Source organism: Erythranthe guttata, chromosome 2 (assembly GCF_056151865.1).
Source record: "Erythranthe guttata isolate IM_541 chromosome 2, IM_541, whole genome shotgun sequence".
Taxonomy (NCBI): Eukaryota; Viridiplantae; Streptophyta; class Magnoliopsida; order Lamiales; family Phrymaceae; genus Erythranthe; species Erythranthe guttata.
Window position 1 is genome coordinate 7,373,788 of NC_142534.1, and position 18,609 is coordinate 7,392,396.

General features: G+C 37.8%; 2 protein-coding genes across 7 annotated transcripts; both read left to right on the top strand.

The window, feature by feature from the left end:
• The first annotated feature begins 4,367 nt into the window (after nt 1–4,367).
• LOC105958232 (uncharacterized) lies at nt 4,368–8,593 on the top strand. 6 transcript variants are annotated; one of them, XM_088826644.1, is made up of 5 exons: nt 4,485–4,545; nt 5,109–5,189; nt 5,460–6,791; nt 6,902–7,777; nt 8,152–8,593. In XM_088826644.1, exons 3-4 carry the CDS (start codon nt 5,460–5,462, stop codon nt 7,775–7,777), a joined length of 2,208 nt encoding a protein of 735 aa, XP_088682770.1. In that variant the 5' UTR covers nt 4,485–4,545; nt 5,109–5,189; the 3' UTR covers nt 8,152–8,593. The 6 variants fall into 6 exon arrangements, with proteins under 6 accessions (XP_012837684.2, XP_088682770.1, XP_088682763.1 ...); XM_088826637.1 differs by having other exon boundaries at nt 4,496–4,545; nt 5,109–5,305; XM_088826647.1 differs by having other exon boundaries at nt 4,545–4,838.
• A 6,301-nt stretch (nt 8,594–14,894) lies between these two features.
• LOC148772235 (uncharacterized) lies at nt 14,895–16,055 on the top strand. The gene is made up of 2 exons (XM_088814947.1): nt 14,895–15,004; nt 15,380–16,055. The coding sequence occupies exons 1-2, from the start codon at nt 14,895–14,897 to the stop codon at nt 16,053–16,055; spliced, it is 786 nt and encodes a 261-aa protein (XP_088671073.1).
• Nucleotides 16,056–18,609: the final 2,554 nt, after the last annotated feature.

Here is an 18,609-nt window from a genome sequence, read left to right on the forward strand (position 1 = left end):
CAATGGAGCCAGAAAACAAGGAAATGGTGGTTTATGAGGGTGGAGAACGCAATGAGGTATATTTTTACCGTTTATTTTATTGTATGGATCGTTCTTATTTAGGAAAAAAAAGTCACTGATCGATACCAAAAATCGGTCTGTAAATACCGATTTTTGTTACAAAAATCGGTAAACTCACACCGATTTTTGTAATAAAAAATCGAATTTTGGAGACCGATTTTGTTGGACAACATCGGTGCAGGCATGCCGATTTAATATATAAAAATTGGTCCGAGTTTACCGATTTTGGTCAAGAACGAACAAACCAAAAAAATCCAATTCAATCTCAAAATTTTATCCAAGATAGATGAAACCATTGCAACCCATCAAGAAATAAGTATAAATTAATGTTCACCAAGCACATTTATCAAGAATCAATGCTCGATTAATGTTTTTGAATTTACAAACAAAAGGATTTACTTGTTGGTGGCGGTGGTGGTGGTGTGCAAGTGGGTGGGTTGTATGTCGGTGCCGGCGATCCTCGGTCGGCATCGCGGCGTTGGTGCAGCGGCGGTGGGTCGGCCGTTTTTGTTTTTTGTTTTCATTTTTCTTGGTTGGTTTAGAAAAAATTTAAAATAGGAATACAGTGTTTGTGTTTGTATTTATTTTGATAGTATTTGTGGATGAGGGCATATTCATGATCTTTGGTCTTAATATAAGAAACTTAGATTAATTTGTGGGCTTGAACTAACGAACTTTGTCGTGTATATTTCAACAAAGAAAAAATGGGCTTGCATATATGCGCCGCCTTCAAAATTCAAATTAAATAGTGCTTAAGGAGGTATGATTGTGTTTTAAAATTTAAGATACAAATTAAATAGGATTCGAGGGGTAAGTTCTTACAAATGATACTCCAGAAAGGTAAGTTTTACATAGGCTATACTATAAGGGTCAAAAAGTATTTAACCATGATTTTTTTTTTTGGGTAATATGCTATAGGTCCCTAGTTAGAAATATAATTAAATGTGCAATACAATCCTAATATTTTTTTATGAACTAAATCTTTTTTTAAAACAAATATGACTCACTCCTTAATTTTTCTTCTATCCCGAATTTGCCCTTAACCTAAATCCATAATTACTAAATTCACGTCTCTCTCTCTCTCTCTCTCTCTCTCTCTCTCTCTCTCTCTCTCTCTCTCTCTCTCTCTCTCTCTCTCTCTCTCTCTCTCTCTCTCTCTCTCTCTCTCTCTCTCTCTCTCTCTCTCTCTCTCTCTCTCATTGTTGAGAGGGGGAGGGGCCGTGGTTATGGCGATGGAGGAGGTGGCGGCTATGGTGGTATACAGTCAGATCTATGGTTGAAGGCGCGGTGGTTATGGTAGTGTGAGGTCAGCTCTATAGTGGAAAGCAACGGCTAGGGTTGGTGAGCGGCTAGATTTTGTAGATAGAGTTTGGTGATGGCTAGAGAGTTGTTGGTTGCTAGGGTTTGGCGGTGGCTGAAATTTTTTGGCTGCTATGGTTTGACGACGGCTGGAAGATGTTTGATGTTAGGATTTGGCGGCGACTGAAAGTTGTTGGAAGTTAGGGTTCGTGATAGTATACCATATGAAACTATAGTACACTATAGCATATTTTAGTACTCCATGGGCTCTTTTGGTTGAGTGGGTTGGATAGATAGCTAGAGATGGGATATGTAGTACTCGGACTAAAATGTTGATGAATAATAACAGTGATGACCAACTTTTGGTTGGTGGTATTGTCATGAAATTAATAATCTCTTGATGAACAATTTGATGTTTTGTATGCTTGATTTTATAGTATTATGTCTTTTTATTTGAAAATGACTGAAATGCCCTTAAATTCAAGTATATAACAAAACAGCTTCCAAATGACTGTAGTCAAGCTCAGGCCTCGGATAATCGATTCAAACAACCTACTCAAACAAAAGTACACTAGCCCAATTTTCTTTAATTACTTTTAATACATAAACAAACTTCTAAACACTTGTAAGAAACATTCAAGGGAGAAAAAAAATATATAAAAAAAAAAAAAGAAAAAAAAAGTATACTTTCAAAGGAGATGCATTTGTTATAGGGCATTTGCCGATTGAATCCTTAATTTATGGCCCATGGCTTCACCGACTGGAACTGATAGGGCCTTTATTTGACCAAAAGTGATATGAGTATGTAATATTGTGTTCAAGTAGATCACAGTAATGTGTCTAAATTGTAACATCTTCTAAATTTAGGATTTTTTTTTTCCACTAACTGTGGCCACACCTCGAAAGCTCCAGCAAGGCAGCAACTGCAATTTTTCGAAATAGAACAATACTGATCACAATTTGAGTGTGTATATATATCAAAAAATATCATCAACTAATAGTAGTGGTTAAAACAAAAATCATGCTCTCCATACTCCCATACAACTCTACAGATATTGTCTAAGAATAGACAAACAAATTCTCATGAATTCGTTCCCAACTGGAGAGAGTTACTTCATTTCTTGATCCATCATATTTAACAACAAAAAAAAAACCAAAAAAAATACCCAAAAAGTCAAAGCAAAACCCAATTTAAAAAAAAAAAAAATCATAAATTAACAACTCCAGTCATCCCCTATACAAAAGAAAGTCACTAGCATTCAAGATTCAATGCAAACTTAACAATTCTTCATTAGAAATTTTATGTCCAAAAGCACATTTTTTCTCTCGAATGAATTGCATCGGGAAAACAAAATTCGAAGTAACTTCATCACATAAAGAGAACCATTTACGACAAAAAAAAAAATTAAAAGAAAAAGAACCAGCATAGGGGCAAATCAAGTAATGGGCACCTCTGTTTTCCGTTGAAATCACAAATGGTCGATTTCAAGAACCAGAGTAAAGTACAAGAATTAAATCTTACAAGTAAATAGCAACTCATCAACAGTACCCACCTTATAAACAAATTGTTTCTTACAGAAACATATCACTTCTTACGAAGTTCTTCTCACCTGGTAAGATTAGGGCTCGAGATGAAAATGGGGATTTAGAAGAAAATGGCTATTTATATCTAATAGTTTGTAATTATTGCAAGTTATAAGGGCAATTTCGACATTGCCATGGTACCAGCTGATGGATTATTTTGGTGATAAGTTGTCAAGCCAAGTTTGGGTGGACAAATAATAATTCAATTAGGTGATTATAATGATGGGCCCACTTATCAACTTGGTCCAACAAACCAAATGTTATACAAACAGGTACAATGAATCTCATCTAGCCTAATAAAGCAAACCAAAAGGGCCCCATAGGTTACCATAGTATATTATAGTATATTTACAATCTACTGTGTAATTTTACAAAAACGAGAAAAATATATTTTGTTCGTAATTTTTAATATAATCTTAAAAATAAGGGAAAAAAAGTTGTTTATAATAATGTAAAAATGTTAGGACGAAAAAAGAAAAAATAAAGATGACAAAGTCTGTAAAAATAAAATAAAATATGTTAGAAGAAGAAATGAAAATATTAAATGCATACAAAAATAATAATTGCATTTTGAACTTTTCTAAATGCAAATTTCGAATTTGTGAGTGAATGGACATTTTTTTGAATGAATTTAATAAAGGATGTGAAGCAAATGTTTAGTTAAGCTTGTCATGTTGTTCTAATAAATATTGTCAACCCCCCCCCCCCCCCCCCCCCCCCCCCCCTCTTTTTTTGTGGAAACACATTTCTATAGTTTTTATTATTACTAGAAACGTGTTAAAAACTTTTAGGTATTTACACAAACGTCCCTGAAATATTTTGAGCCGGTGTCATGGCATTTCAATTTTGGATGGGGATGTGACAAATGTCGGTTTAGTTTTAATATTACCGTTTCAATTTCAAATATGATTATGACTATTTTGGAGTTTGAATTTGGCAAAACTCTAAATACAGAAGTTGTGTAGTTCTTATAATAGACTTTCTAATCCAATTTGGATCATCATGATTGGATGTCGATAAGAAATATAAGCATGAATCAATCAATACTGTCCACAAATTTGATATTTTGAATTATCTAAAATTTAAAATGTAACTCATTCATAAGCACAATTTGCCATTCGACATCCAATCTAGCCGATTCAAGTTGGATTAGAAAGTTAATCCGAAGGACTACATTTTTTTAGAATGAAATTTGCTAAAATCAGACTAGAAAGTAAATATAACGTTTGAAAGTCAAAACGGTATTAATAAAATTGAAAGGACGTTTAACATTTCAGTTTTGGTAACCCATTGGAAACGGAGAAACGCATCCGTATAGAAATTTCCGAGCATCGTAGATTCGTAGTACACGAGTAAAGCCTTACCTTATGGCCCTCATCCAAGAGGTTTCCTTTTTAAGTCCCAATATTTGAAGTGTGCGTAATAATAAGAATAAATATATACAACAAAACTAATAAATTCTTTGCTTCCAAAATTTAACTTTTACCTCCATTTATTTAACGTCTCTATGTACAACTGTATAAATAGAGAGAGACAGAGAACTGTAATTCCTTTCGAAATTATTTTTATGTTTATTGCAGCATCCTCTCTCTCCTCACGCTGGTATCTTCATTCCTCTCTCTCTCTTTTTCTCTCTAGAACACGAAATTTCGCTGCTTATTCCCCTTTTTGTTTCCGAGTTTAATTTGTATCTTCATTTTCCAATCCAAGATATACCTAATTTCAATTATTTTTCGAAATTATCGATAATTATTCTTCTCGATTGAAATGATATTGGCTTCCGAAATTGGGTTTTACGTTGTCACTCCTATTTTGATTTTTTTTTGTTTTTTCTGAATTTCTGCTGTATGATTGTTGATTATATTTCTATTGGAGTTGGGATGAATTACTGAAGGGTGAGAATTGTAGTACCCTGAGTTGATTTCGATCTAGGGTTTCTTCTGGGATCATTATTTCGGGGATAAATCAGATCGATTTGTTTTGGTTTTGAAATTTAATTTTTTTATTTTTTTTTTATTTGATTTGGGAATAGAAGCTCGTGGATGAAAATTTTGGGGCTTTAGGTTATTTTGATTTCTAATTAGCATATTTGATTAAGCTAATATAGAGTTGGAAATAAATTGAGAATCTTTATCATTTGATTTGCTGGTTTGATATTTTTCCAGACACTAATTATTGGGGAAATATTGATCTTGCCGTTTTGGGGAGATTGCTTGGTTTACAGCTGATGCGGTATTAAATTACTGGTCAGTTACTGGTCAGAACTTGATATAGAAATCATTTATTTAGGGGTTGATTTTGTCTTGTTTGTTTTGAGGAAGATTGAAAGAGGAAGTGTATATTTGACAATCTGAAAAAATAGGTATGCAAAAGCTTATAAGAGAAAAGAATATGAAATGTTGATTCTGTATGTTTATGAACTAGATTCGGTCCATTTTGGTAGCATTGTGAAACATATGGACTGTTATATTGTTTGATTCCGATTCATTTCTTCCAACTTTGTGGACACTGTGCAGATGGCAAGGGGAGGTGAAATTGGGCACAAGCGGAAGATCAAGAACAAGGTGCATTTGGAGAAGAAAGGTTCGGATGAGTCTGATGAAGATTATAAGGTGGAAGAAGATGAGGCGATTAATGTGTCGGAGGATGAGTATTGTTCTTCCCTTGCCGATGATGATACAGAAGAGAGTTTAGGGGCTTTTGAGGAGGAGTGGGTAGAGAAGAAGGTTAAAAAGGTCACAAGGCCTAGAGGACGAAAGCGTTCTCAAACCAGAAAGAAAAATGGGGTTGTAAAGCCCAAAAGGAAAAAGGTGGCTTACAGTGAAGAAGAAGAAGAGGAAGAAGAAGAAGAAGAAGAAGAAGAAGAAGAAGAGGAGGAGGAGGAAGAAGAAGAAGAGGAGGAGGAGGAGGAAGAAGAAGAAGAAGAATATGACGAATATAATTGTTCTGGTGCTACGCAACAAAAGAGCAATAAGGCATCACTTAAAGAAGAGGAAGATGATGATTTTGAGTCTCTATATAGACAAGAAGATGAAGAATTCGTTGATGTAAAGGCGAGGAAGAGATCCCAGATTTCAAGAAAGAGATCTCGGGTTTCAAGAACAGAGATAAGCAAGGATTCTTATAATGAGATCCCTAGAAAGAAAGATAAAGTTTCGTATGTAGAAGAAAAGGAAGATGGTGATAATGATGATTCTGATGACAAGGACGATGAGGAATTTACTCCAGGTGAGGAGGTTCTGAAGACAACAAGAAGAAAGCCAGTTAACAAATGGGGTTTGAGGAGAAAAGAAAGATCTAATCTCACTAAGGAGTTACCACACGAGAACCCTACTTCACGGAATTTGAAAATGATAGGGGGGCGACGACGGGGTTGTGGTGGTAGAAAGAGGAAATATGTTGTGAATTCTGATTCAGATTTTGTAAGCTCAGGATCTTCTGATTATGAATACACCGTCTCGGAAGAAGAGATTGAACAGGTTAGAGATGCTACTCAATTCTGCAAAAGGTCGAGGAATTCAACTTCTTTGAAGACTGTTAAAGAGGAAGAATTATTGCAGCCTCCGAAACCGAAACGCCCACTGGTGAGGAAAGGCAAGCAAAAGGTGGTAGATATGAAGATTGAGTTAGGGAAGCAGGTTTGCGGGATTTGTCTATCGGAAGAGGGGAAGAGAACCGTTAGAGGAGTTTTAAATTGTTGCAGCCATCATTTTTGTTTCACTTGCATCATGGAATGGTCCAAGGTGGAATCTCGTTGTCCCCTTTGCAAGCAAAGGTTTGCAACTATCAGTAGAACTGCTGGGAATGAATTAACCGACGCAGTTTTTCCAGTTCCCCAACGTGATCAGGTATATATATATATATATATATATATATATATATATATATATATATATATATATATATATATATATATATATACTCTCTAGTTATTTTACTTGTGAATGAATCTTGGCAGGTTTATCAGCCATCTGAAGAGGAGCTGAGGGGGTATCTTGATCCGTACGAGAATGTTCTTTGCTCAGAGTGCCAGCAAGGCGGGGACGATGCACTTATGCTACTGTGTGATCTTTGTGACTCACCCGCACACACTTACTGCGTTGGTTTAGGACACGAAGTACCCGATGGAAATTGGTACTGTGACGGTTGTAGGCCAACAGCTCTTGCATCCTCAAATGGACAACCGTTGAATCCTAATATTCATGATAATAATAATATTAATATTAATGTAGGAACTAACAACAATTTGTCTGTTGGTTCATCTCCCATTGCTTCTGTTCGTGAAACTTTCGATCTGAACGAGGAATATGTGCCCGAAACACCATTATTGACTCAAGGGACTAATAATAATGTGCAAATTCAAGCTACTTCGCCCACTTCCGGACAGGGAGCATTCACTCTGCAAGAAAGACGAAGGATACAGAGACAGATACAATACCTTCTTAATAATAGGAGTCGGCAGTCAGACAGGAGTTTTGGTGCGGGCCCAGCTTCAGAGATCAGTCTTTTCGGTTCTCCTATTGGTCAAGACGGTGTCGTGCGAGCGAGGACTGGCCCACAAAATGTATATTTGCAGGGAAGATTACAAGATTATAATACCGTACCGCCTTCACTGTATAACAACAGCGAAGTTTTTTCTCGAAGAGTAAGCAGTTTGAGAGGGGAAGCACTTCCGAGTCAAGCTTCTACGTCGACGGATCACTCTTATGGTGGACTATCACTACCAAGTGAGTTCAGTGGGTTTAATGGGAGGATTGGTGGAGGTTTGGGCCATAATCAACAACTCCATCCTTGCAATGGCACATCAAACACATTGCCGTATCAATTTAGATAGGTAAGAAAGACACTCTTCGTAGAAAAATAATCAATGTTTAGTTAAACAGCTTACTCACAAAATCTAGTGTTGAGTAATGCAGGTTCATTTTTTAGTCATTTTCAAGAAAGTGTCATGCCTACTTTAGAAGCATAACTTGTTTTTAGCTCCGATAGTAATTTATCTCCTTTGTCCCCAAAAATCAAATATGTGTACACAACCGAGTTTGGGCTATATATTTCGGTTCCTTTTTTTTCTTTTTTTTTTTTGGGTGTTGCCGAATAAGAGATTTAGAAGCTAAAAACTTAGTTTCATTTGGATGTGGTCGATTCCTTAAATCATTTTATGCAACCGCAACTACTAATCATTTTATTGTTGGTTTATGTGTGAGACAGGGCAGAGTAACTTGTTCAAGGAAACCTTCCTTTACACACACAATTTTAGCAGCTGATGTCCAATTGAAGCAGCTCTGGTCGGAGAAAAAAAAGTAGTCTCGTCTCGTCTCGTCTTTTTTTGCAAAGTATTTGCTGTGGCTCAACATTCTTTTCAGTCAGCACACTCGGATGGGGGGACTGAACCCAGCCCTTTTTGCTAGACTGAGATTTGACTTGATTTTGTTATTGACTAACACAAGTAGACTAGGGTTTCTACCAATGGGGTCGTATACACTTTCCCTTGCTATTTATTCGGGTTTTTTATACTTTCGAACTCGCCCGTGTTAAGGGTTTGCCAATCTTGTAAAAAAAAAGTACTTCTCAGTCGTCCTCGACATTATTGATAATTGATGCTAGCACATTGCAGAGCATTAATTTCAATTAATAAAAATAGATTCGTTAATCTGCTATGTGCTTCTGTTCTAATTTATGTTTGAACTTATATGGGTTAATAAGTTAAAACTCCATCATTTTAAATTTCTTAGTTATTTTGATTTGGATAAAAGTCTTGCTTGTTCGTTTTTATGAAAAAATTCTCTCCAAATTGCTGATAAATACAGATATAAAGTGCATGTATAACAAATACATAATTCCGATACAATACGAGAAAATGCATAGTACCACACGATGCTAGAAAAATATATAGCGCCATATGATGTTAGAAAATACAAAATTCAACACGATACTAGAAACTTGTGTGGTGTACCTAGTGTAGAGATGAGTTTTATCTACACTAATAACTTTGCGACCAAACTTTAATCTATCTAAACATTGCTTGAAGGCCGAGAAGAAGTATATGATCTTCTTTTGTATTGAAATTTGGGTAAATATCATTAAACCACCTGAATTATTTTTGTTTTTACGGATCACCACTGAACAATTTTTTTTTTTTGCAAGAGTTCACCAATACTCAATTAATTGTGTCATTTTGCCATTTTTCGCCCGTTTTCAGGTCAAAATGGCCGGTTTTGAACTCATAGACATTGCACATGCGAAATCAAAGACTATTGTTGTCTTTTTTATTTAAAAAACCCTAATTCCTTCAGTTTCCCTCCATTTCTCTCGTATATATCTCCATTATTTTCCCTCTTCAATTTATTTTGGTTCATGCTTCGCCACTTCATTTATCGAAAAAAAAAATTCACTAACTTCCATCCGTTCTGTTTGGTTGATATTATTATCGTGTGCGAGAGAGAATGTGTTTAGGTCGGAGAATAAGACAATGAGTGGGAATCAATGGATATCTTGTCATTAAGGGATTATTTTAGAGACCCCTCATATGGAAATTATATATAACTAACCACCGAGCTAATTACATCCTGGTGCATACTCCCTCTATTTTGAAATTAATTTGACAGACCCCCCTCGCCCACCCTGGAGTATCTAAAATGCCCTTTTAAAATCAGTTTTAAACCCTAGCCATTCACATTCGTCTCTCTCTTCCTCTCTCAACTCGCAGATTCAAATCATGCCCCCATAGATCTCCAACCGGCGAAGTTGCTTCCCGGAGTCATAACTCTCTCTCCGGTGGTCGGAATTCGATGGTTTGATTACCGTTGGATTCCCCTCGTCGAGCTCTTTCTATTGGTGGTGATTTCATTTAATTTGGAGCACCCGATCTGTTTCTGCAATCGTTTTACAGTTGGTGCGTATTTCAACGGCGATGGGTTTTGCCGGAGGTGTAATTTGTGTTCCGGCAGTCGGAATTTGACGGGTTACCCACCATTGGATTCCTTTCTGCGAAATCTATATTTTGATGGTAATTTCGTTCATTTTTTTATTGTCAGATTTATTTCTTTTTTTTTTTTTATTTGTGAGCGCGGAACCTTGGGTGGTTAGCGCCGGCTAGGGGTTTTGGTAGGAGGAGCTTGGGGTGAGGAGTCATTGGCGGTTTGGTCTAAAATTCGTAGTATTTCACAGTTATGGCCTCTCTCTCTATCTCTCGATCTTTCAGTGTTTGTTGATTTTTGAGTGTTTTGATGTTTCTTTAATTTTTGTTGATTTGCACTAATATACTTATTATTTTTATTTTCTATTGCATCTTAATGAAAACCAATGATCCTCTCCTTGAAGGTGTCAAAAAATTTGGTTGAAGTTACACCTGCTTCAAGTTACAGTGTTCAACAGACTGTATACATTACCGTACATTACTATACATTACTAGTTACATATAGTAACATGTAGTGACATATGCATATATATGTGTATTTTTTATTTGTATTTTATTGGTTGTGAGGTGATTTATAATATAAATATTGAAATTTGTAAATTTTTGTTGTTGGGGTTTATGATTTTTTTTTTTTTTTTTTTTTTTTGTATAAGCCAATAATCGTGTGTGTAAATAGTTGATCGACTAAAAATATGGGGTCAAAAAAAGAACATAACTACGAATGATTATAGTTTACTACAGTTACATGTAGTTACATATGCATATATTTGTGTATTTTCGATTTCTATTTTATGTTAGAGTAGGTTCGAACAAGCCAACTTGTGGCTGTGGTCTTTCCATTTATTCTTGTAATTGATCTTTTTCGTATTAATGATGAAACACCTTGGTATTCTATATCTTTGTCCCTTGTTCAAACATAGATGTAGTCCTTACAGTTATTACACGTACTTGTAATTGATATTTTAGGATCGTGAGATATTTACTTAAGTATTATAACTATTAAACGTGTTCTTAGTCGAAGGGTTACGCCACCAATGAGGATATCGGCCTTTCCCATTAAGAGACTAGCACTTAGTGTATTTGTACTGCGTCTCATCAGTAAACGGTATTGTGATATCGGCATGCATAAGTGGGTGCTCGTAAGTTGACGAGTTCACTGAACTCCCTCACCCTAGAAATCTCTAAGTGGTTCTCAATAATCGAGTAGAGATCTCTATGGTATCGTGACTTGTCCCTGAGTTCCACCGAGGACCGCCCCAACGGCTAGTGTTCGTGCAGTCTGAAATCTAGTGGGAGGTATGTGTATTATAGTCGGGGATTCGATCGCTAGAATAGTCTTGGATGTCCTGTGTGTTCTCATAGTTTGCAATCTTTAAGTCTCTGGCCAGAGCTGACTAAGTGATGATTAGGGAATTTGATTCTCTAAGTCATGCACGTACGGATTACAACACTTAGAACAATTGCACGGTTATTGAACTACTAAGGAGGTCTCGATGAACCAATGCCTCTAGTTCAATCGGGACATATGACTCGAAGGGATCGTACTGTATGTTAACTATATCAAAAGGTTCTTGCAGACACTTCATTTGTATCTAGGAAATCATGACGCGTAGTTGCCAGACGCCAATCTTAATTCGTTGAGTGATTAAGTTGAAACGAGCTTCATCTTAATTGTAACTCTAGGGACGAGTTTAACCCACAAAGAGTTGTGGACCCACGGCTAGCTTACACCTGAACCATCGAGGGTCACACTGCTCGTGCACTCGAGTTCTTTGACTAAACGGCCAATGATAAAAATGTTTAATCTTTGCATAATTGGAAGTCAATACAATTGAGTCCAACATTCGTGATTTGGAATTATGAATGAGAATAAGAAAAGGAAAATAACTAGGCGAACATCTTAGTGAACTTTCTAAATTGGGAAGTTTCCAAGTTTAGAAGGTCCACTGAATTAGGGTATCTACTTTTAGAAATTGGAAATCGAGAATTGGCACTCGTAATGACGAGGACGTTTCAATGATTCCGAAAATATAATCGTTATAATTTTTCGATCATTGAGTTGTGAGAAACGAGCGAATAAAGACTAACGATCTTAAGTTGATGGGCCCGGTCCAACTTAAACCCGTTAGGGCTTTTATACAAGACACTATAAATACAAGATTTATAGGTCTTACACAAAACACAATACACAATAGAAACCCTAGCCGCTCAATCTCACAACCCTCGGCCAATCTCACTCACGGCCGTCGCCACCACCGCTGCTCGTCGCCGGAATCGGCCTCACGCGCCGATTGTCATTGGTAGTTTCTATCCTTTTGTCTTTTTCTTCCGCCTATTCTAACTTTTGCGTGTCTAGTGCCACGTATTTAGTATATCTCAACATACAAGGTGAATCCGAGAAGAGGAAGACCAAGGAGTCGTATTGCCGAGAAGTCGTTGCCGAGGCACCACCGCACGCGCCTCCACGCGCCGCCCGAAGACAGCGCGTGGATCTCACGCACCGCCGTCGATAAGCGCGTCCGTCGCCGCTGCTCCTCCCGATTGTACGGATTGGTTTTCGTGGCAGTTTGCTTCGATCCGATAGTTCACCTCATGCTTCAAGAGGTAATCTTTCGAATCCGTTAGATATAAGGTTCTATTTAATTAGATTAAATTGCGCCTTATATGTTTTTCATGAAATTGATTTTGTTTGTTTTATTTGATCGTTTTTCATGAAATTATATGTATGTATATTACGTTTCTTTGCGAGCATGCTATGTGTTTTAATTCTCGAATTAATATGCATGCTGGTTTTAATTTTCGCTGGAAGCGTTAAGGTACGTAATTAATTGCTTAATATAAGTCGGGCATGTGTTTATATGAATTAAATTGTGTTTTTCATATAAAATTTTTGTTTTCCGCTGCGTACACGTGCCCGATTCCCAACATTTTATTGGTTGTGCGGTGATTTATAATATAAATATGAAAGTTGTATTTTTTTGTTGTTGGGGTTTATGAATTTCTTTTGTATAATCCAGTATTCGTGTGTACATAATTTGTCGACTAAAAATATGGGGTAAAAGAAAAGAACATAACTACGAATGACTATAGTTTACTACAGTTACATGTAGTTATTTTCAGTATAGTAAACATATTGATTTTACAAAAAAATAAAAAAAAAAAAAATTAAAGAAGACATTAAAAAAATTAATAAAAAAAATAATAGAAAAATATATAAATTAAACAAACAGATTTATAAAAAAATAAAAAAAATAAAAAGAATAAAATAATAATAAATAAATTAGCGGAAATATTAAATGCAAGACCAGAAATGTTGAATGCAGTTTGACTGAAAATTGCATATAATGGTAATATAGTACTTTCGCCTCTTCGGGGATATATCAAAGGAAGAATCCGACTTGGATTTATCCCTAGTTTAGTAGCCGCTTACAGATATATAAAATAAGGGAGCGCATTCTGAACGGATGCCCCGTTAATTGCAATAAAACGGACTCCATTCAATTGATGCCACGTGGACAAAATTACTAAAAACTTCTCTTTCATATGGGTTCCGTATTATAGAAATGAATTATAGCCCATTGGCCCATTCTCATTCCATCACCACCTATATATTTGAATTATTAAAGTAGTAGTTAATTAATTTATGGTTTTAAATTTTTTACACTAAACAACATGAAAAAATATCATCTCAAATTAAAAATAAAAAAATATCAAATATCATCTCATTTTCACAAAATGCTTTTCAAGCGATTTTATGATTAATTTTTATGTTACTCGTAATTATTATACACTAATTTATATAAAATTAATATTTATTAAAAGTTAATAACAAATTTTAATAAAAGGGCATTATTTTACACTATATTAATATTATTATTAAATTTAATATTAAAATTTATGAAAAAAGTATCAGTGATAGGAATGAAATAAGTTTTATTTTGCAAAAAAGAAAAAATAAATAAAGAGAAAAGGAAAAAGAAAAGCACTTGTATTTACCGGCCCAAATGAAATGAATTAGTGAAATACATAAATAGGTCCCATTAGAGAGAGATATTCATTGGTTTTGTCCACATGTCTTCACGTGAGTGGAGTCCATTTTTTGTGCTATTAACGGATCGTCCGTTTTGAATGTTTTCTCATAAAATAAGTCCATATATTAATCATATGGACAATGAATTCTCATCAAAATATTGACAAGAAACGCGTTCATGTAGAGAATCTTTCGGACCAAGTTTACTTTACTGACTTCTAAGAGTCATTTTTAAGAATTGTTTTGAGCCTTTGACATCTTAAAACACAAGAACCTCAATGAAAAGTTCATGGATTTATCTCGTATACAAATACACAACAAATTTATTTTGAGAAGTAACTGCAATTTATTCATATTCCATGGCGATGTTCAGAATCTAACCACCCAAATAATACATACATTCAGAACCCATTATTGGGTACAGTACAACTTACAAGTAAAGTAAAAGAGACCAACAGCTATATCAAGTCTTCAACAAATAATTGAATAACTCTATGATATACCTAAATGGGCCGTCCAATGGGCCCTCAAATTTATCTAATAATTAGGCCCAATACACGAAAGCCCAATCACATACAAGTGGGCCCATTACGCGAAAGCCCAAACTCCTTAAAAGTAAAGTTTGGGCCCAACAAAGTAAGCCCAACCCATTCAACGATATATAAATAGATGTTTTACTCATTTGTTAAGGTACGTTCTAATTATTCACAATCAATCTCGAGTTTTATTCTCTCTACTATCTCTACGATCCGTACATCTGACTTGAGCATCGGAGGGGTTTCCGCCGGATCAACCCCCGGCTTAGTTCACGTGTGCTCATTTCGCAGGGACCTCAGGATCATCGAGTTGACTAGCTACTGATCAGCTTTTCTCTCCCAGCTCGTTTTCTATACTACTCCGGTGAGCTATATTTTAGCATCATCATTTTGGCGCCGTCTGTGGGAACGATGCAAACCCGATCACGTAGCCAACAAGATCCTCCTGAGGCGTCAACTCGGAGAGAAAATGACACAGCGAATAATCTCCCAGTCCGTGGAGGATCTGGCATGCCACCTCCTCCACGTGCCGCGGAGCCAGCTCCCCCACGTGCTGCTGATCCACCTCGCGAGGTTCAGGTGATCCCTCTCGGGACCCACCACTCGCCGATCCACCACTCCCTGCTCCTCGAACGGTTCAAATAACCGAGGATGCGCTCCAACGCATGATATCGGAAGCCTCAACTCGTGCCGCCACAGAGGCTGTAACCCAACATCCGGACGATTAGCAAAATGGGCAATAGAGCTAAGCGAATATGGAGTGGAATTTAAACCCCGCCCAGCTATCAAAGCGCAAATATTGGCCGACATTCTAGTCGAAATGACCGCAGTAGAAGAAAACACATCCCTACCAACTTGGTCCGTCAGCGTCGATGGATCTTCCACTGCCACATGAGGTGGAGCGGGTATTGTCCTAACGAACCCCGACGGAGACGAATTCGAATATGCTCAAAGATTCGAATTCACAGCCTCAAACAACGTAGCTGAATACGAAGCACTAATAGCGGGAATCCGCCTCGCCCTAGCAGCCGGAGCGCGCAAGCTCCTAATCCAAAGCGACTCTCAGCTCGTCGTCAATCAAATACTCGGAACTTACGAGGCTAAAGAAGACACCATGGCGAAATATTTAGCTCTCGCGCACACTCTCTTATGTAAATTCGAGAGCTACGAGATAAGACAAGTACCTCGCTCCAATAACGTCCACGCGGACAAATTAGCTAGACTTGGAAGCTCCATGGCTAGCATCGGAAGTCGGAAAGTGACGCTCCTCACCTCACCTCAGCCAGAAATAACTTCACCCACTGAAGTACAGTATACCGAGGAGGATGAACCATGCTGGTTCACTCCAATCCTGAAATATCTCAAGAAGGGAGAACTTCCAACGGATCCCACCGAAGCACGAAAATTAAAGACGAGAGCCGCTCGCTTCGTCATAGTGGGAGAAGAGTTGTACAAACGAGGGTTCTCATTCCCCTACCTCAAGTGCCTCGACCCGACCACAGCGGATTATGTACTTAGAGAAGTACACGAAGGCATCTGCGGCAATCACTTGAGCGGAAGAACCTTATCTCTAAAAATACTGAGGCAGGCTACTATTGGCCAACGATGCATGAAGATGCGAAAAGATTAGTCCGGAGGTGTAAGCCCTGCCAAGAGCATGCCAATATCACTCACATGCCAGCGGCGTTAATGCAACCAATTGACAGCCCCATCCCTTTCGCCCAATGGGGGATAGATCTAGTTGGACCGTTCCCGCCCGCCACAGGAGGATGTAAATACCTCATTGTAGCAGTGGACTACTTCACCAAATGGGTGGAGGCGGAACCCTTAGCACGTATCCGAGAAGAAGAAGTCATCCAATTCCTATGGAAGAACATCGTCTGTCGCTTTGGAATCCCACGTTCCATTATCTCAGATAATGGAACCCAATTTTGCGGTGACAAAGTGAAGAATTGGTGCCTCGGCTTGGACATCAAACAATTCTTCACATCCGTAGCAAATCCACAAGCTAACGGCCAGACGGAGGTTACGAATCGCACCATACTCCAACACCTTAAAACAAGGCTTGGAGGTGCCAAAGGGAAGTGGGTAGAAGAATTGCCTAACGCCCTATGGGCTTATCGCACAACCCCACGCACAGCAACCGAAGAGTCGCCTTTCAATTTAGCTTTCGGCACAGAAGCTATAGCACCTGTTGAAATAGGTGAACCATCTTGGAGAATCACCAATTATGATCCAGCAGCTAACGAAGAAGCTATGCGGGGAAGCCTAGACCTTGTAGATGAGCTACGAGAGATCGCATACATCCGGCAACAGATGTACAAATCGCGCATGGCCAAGGCATATAACTCGAAAGTCCGCCCTCGCACCTTTCAAGTTGGAGATTTAGTCCTCCGAAAAGCAGAAGCCTCTCACCCCATTGGTAAACTCGATCCAAAGTGGGAAGGACCATATAAAATCACCAACGTGGTCAACACCGGAGCATATCGCCTCGAGAACACTGATGGATACCCTATACCCAGAACTTGGAATATAGGGAACCTCAAACGGTTCTACGCCTAAGGTATACATCTACCTAAATTAAGATCCGTTGAAGTCACCACCTATACCCCCCCTATATGAAAATTACTTACAAAAAATTACCCATGCAGGCTCCGCGGTCTTCCACGTCACTCGTCTCGCAAAACCGTCTCTACATGCTTTGGAAACTTTCTACTACATAATGAGGTGCGTGAACGTCCCACCTAAACTGGGGGGCTAGTAAATTTACTTACATCAACAATTCGTATTCACATCTCACCATCTCATTACAGAGTGGAAATCAACTACGAGAGGATGCATATTGCGCAATCAATGGCCCAAAGAGCGAAACCACCCCATATCACATCGCCAAGGGTAACAATACTCCCACTAGACTATAACACACGCATGCTCTTATTTACTCTCACTAACGTGACAAAATCATTCCATCTAACAGGCACGAGCACACAGCAAATCACAGCAACTCACAAGTCGATTTCATATCTCGAAGTGCGAGGAAGAAAAACCATCCCCGTGTTAGGGTACGTGAATTTGCAATGCACATCACCTCATCTTCAATTACTAAGTCTTCGATACAAATGCTTTAACAAAATTCATTTTTCCTCAACTATACCTGACAGACATAGAGACGCCAAAGAAATTCAGCCTACCATCAGCACAGCGAAACGAACGAGTACAAGGAAGACGTGGAAGAAGAAGAACAAGTGTAGTACAATCACTCAAAAAAAAAAAAAAAAAAAATTCTCTCAAGACAATTTATTGCTTTAGCAGTAGTTAATTACCTTCGCCTCATGTAGGCCCATCGCACTAGCTACTTATTTAAATTCGCCTCACATAGGCTTGTAAAAATTCTCCTTTGCTATCATCGAATAAATCACAATTTTCGTTTTTACTCTTTATGCCTTCACATCGACACAAATTACCTCTCATCATGAGTCCAATTAAAAATCACCCAATATACACTTAGAGAGATTTAGATAATCCATATAGCCTGGCCAGCTGGATTATCTGAGTCCCTTTATTTGTTACACGAGGTGTTACTTTTAAAACGTGGCCACGGACAAATATATTTAAGACCCAAGCGGTCCGAACAAAGGGCACGACCCTTAACAAAAACCTTGGGAGGCTGATCCCCTCCTCAAGTACATCGCGTATAATGCCAATGTAAATACATATGAGCAACGCATTAATTCTTGACAACGTCAAAGTAAATAAATCGAAATATTAAATTTCAAAGTCAAACAAGGAAGAAATTCAAATGAAATAGTAGTGGACATACCCATCTACATCAGCGATAAAAACAAACTAAGAAATCCATAGCAAAAAAAAAAAAAAAAAAAAAAAAAAAAAAAAAAAAAAGGGGGGAAAGTTAACTATCCTAGCAAATAAGTCTAAACTCCCCTACCGCGAGCGGAAGACGTACCCACAGTGGAGTCATCCGCAACCATATCATTCACGAGCTCTGTGCCCGTCCCATTGACATCTACCTCATCCTCCTCTTCATCGGATATGCCAGCTTCCATCCCACGAATCACTTCCTCGCTGATCCCGCCCGCATCGCACAGATATTTGCGACAAGCACGCACTAATGGCTTATAAACCACAGCCAATGCATGCTCCTCAATCATAGCAGCACACTCATC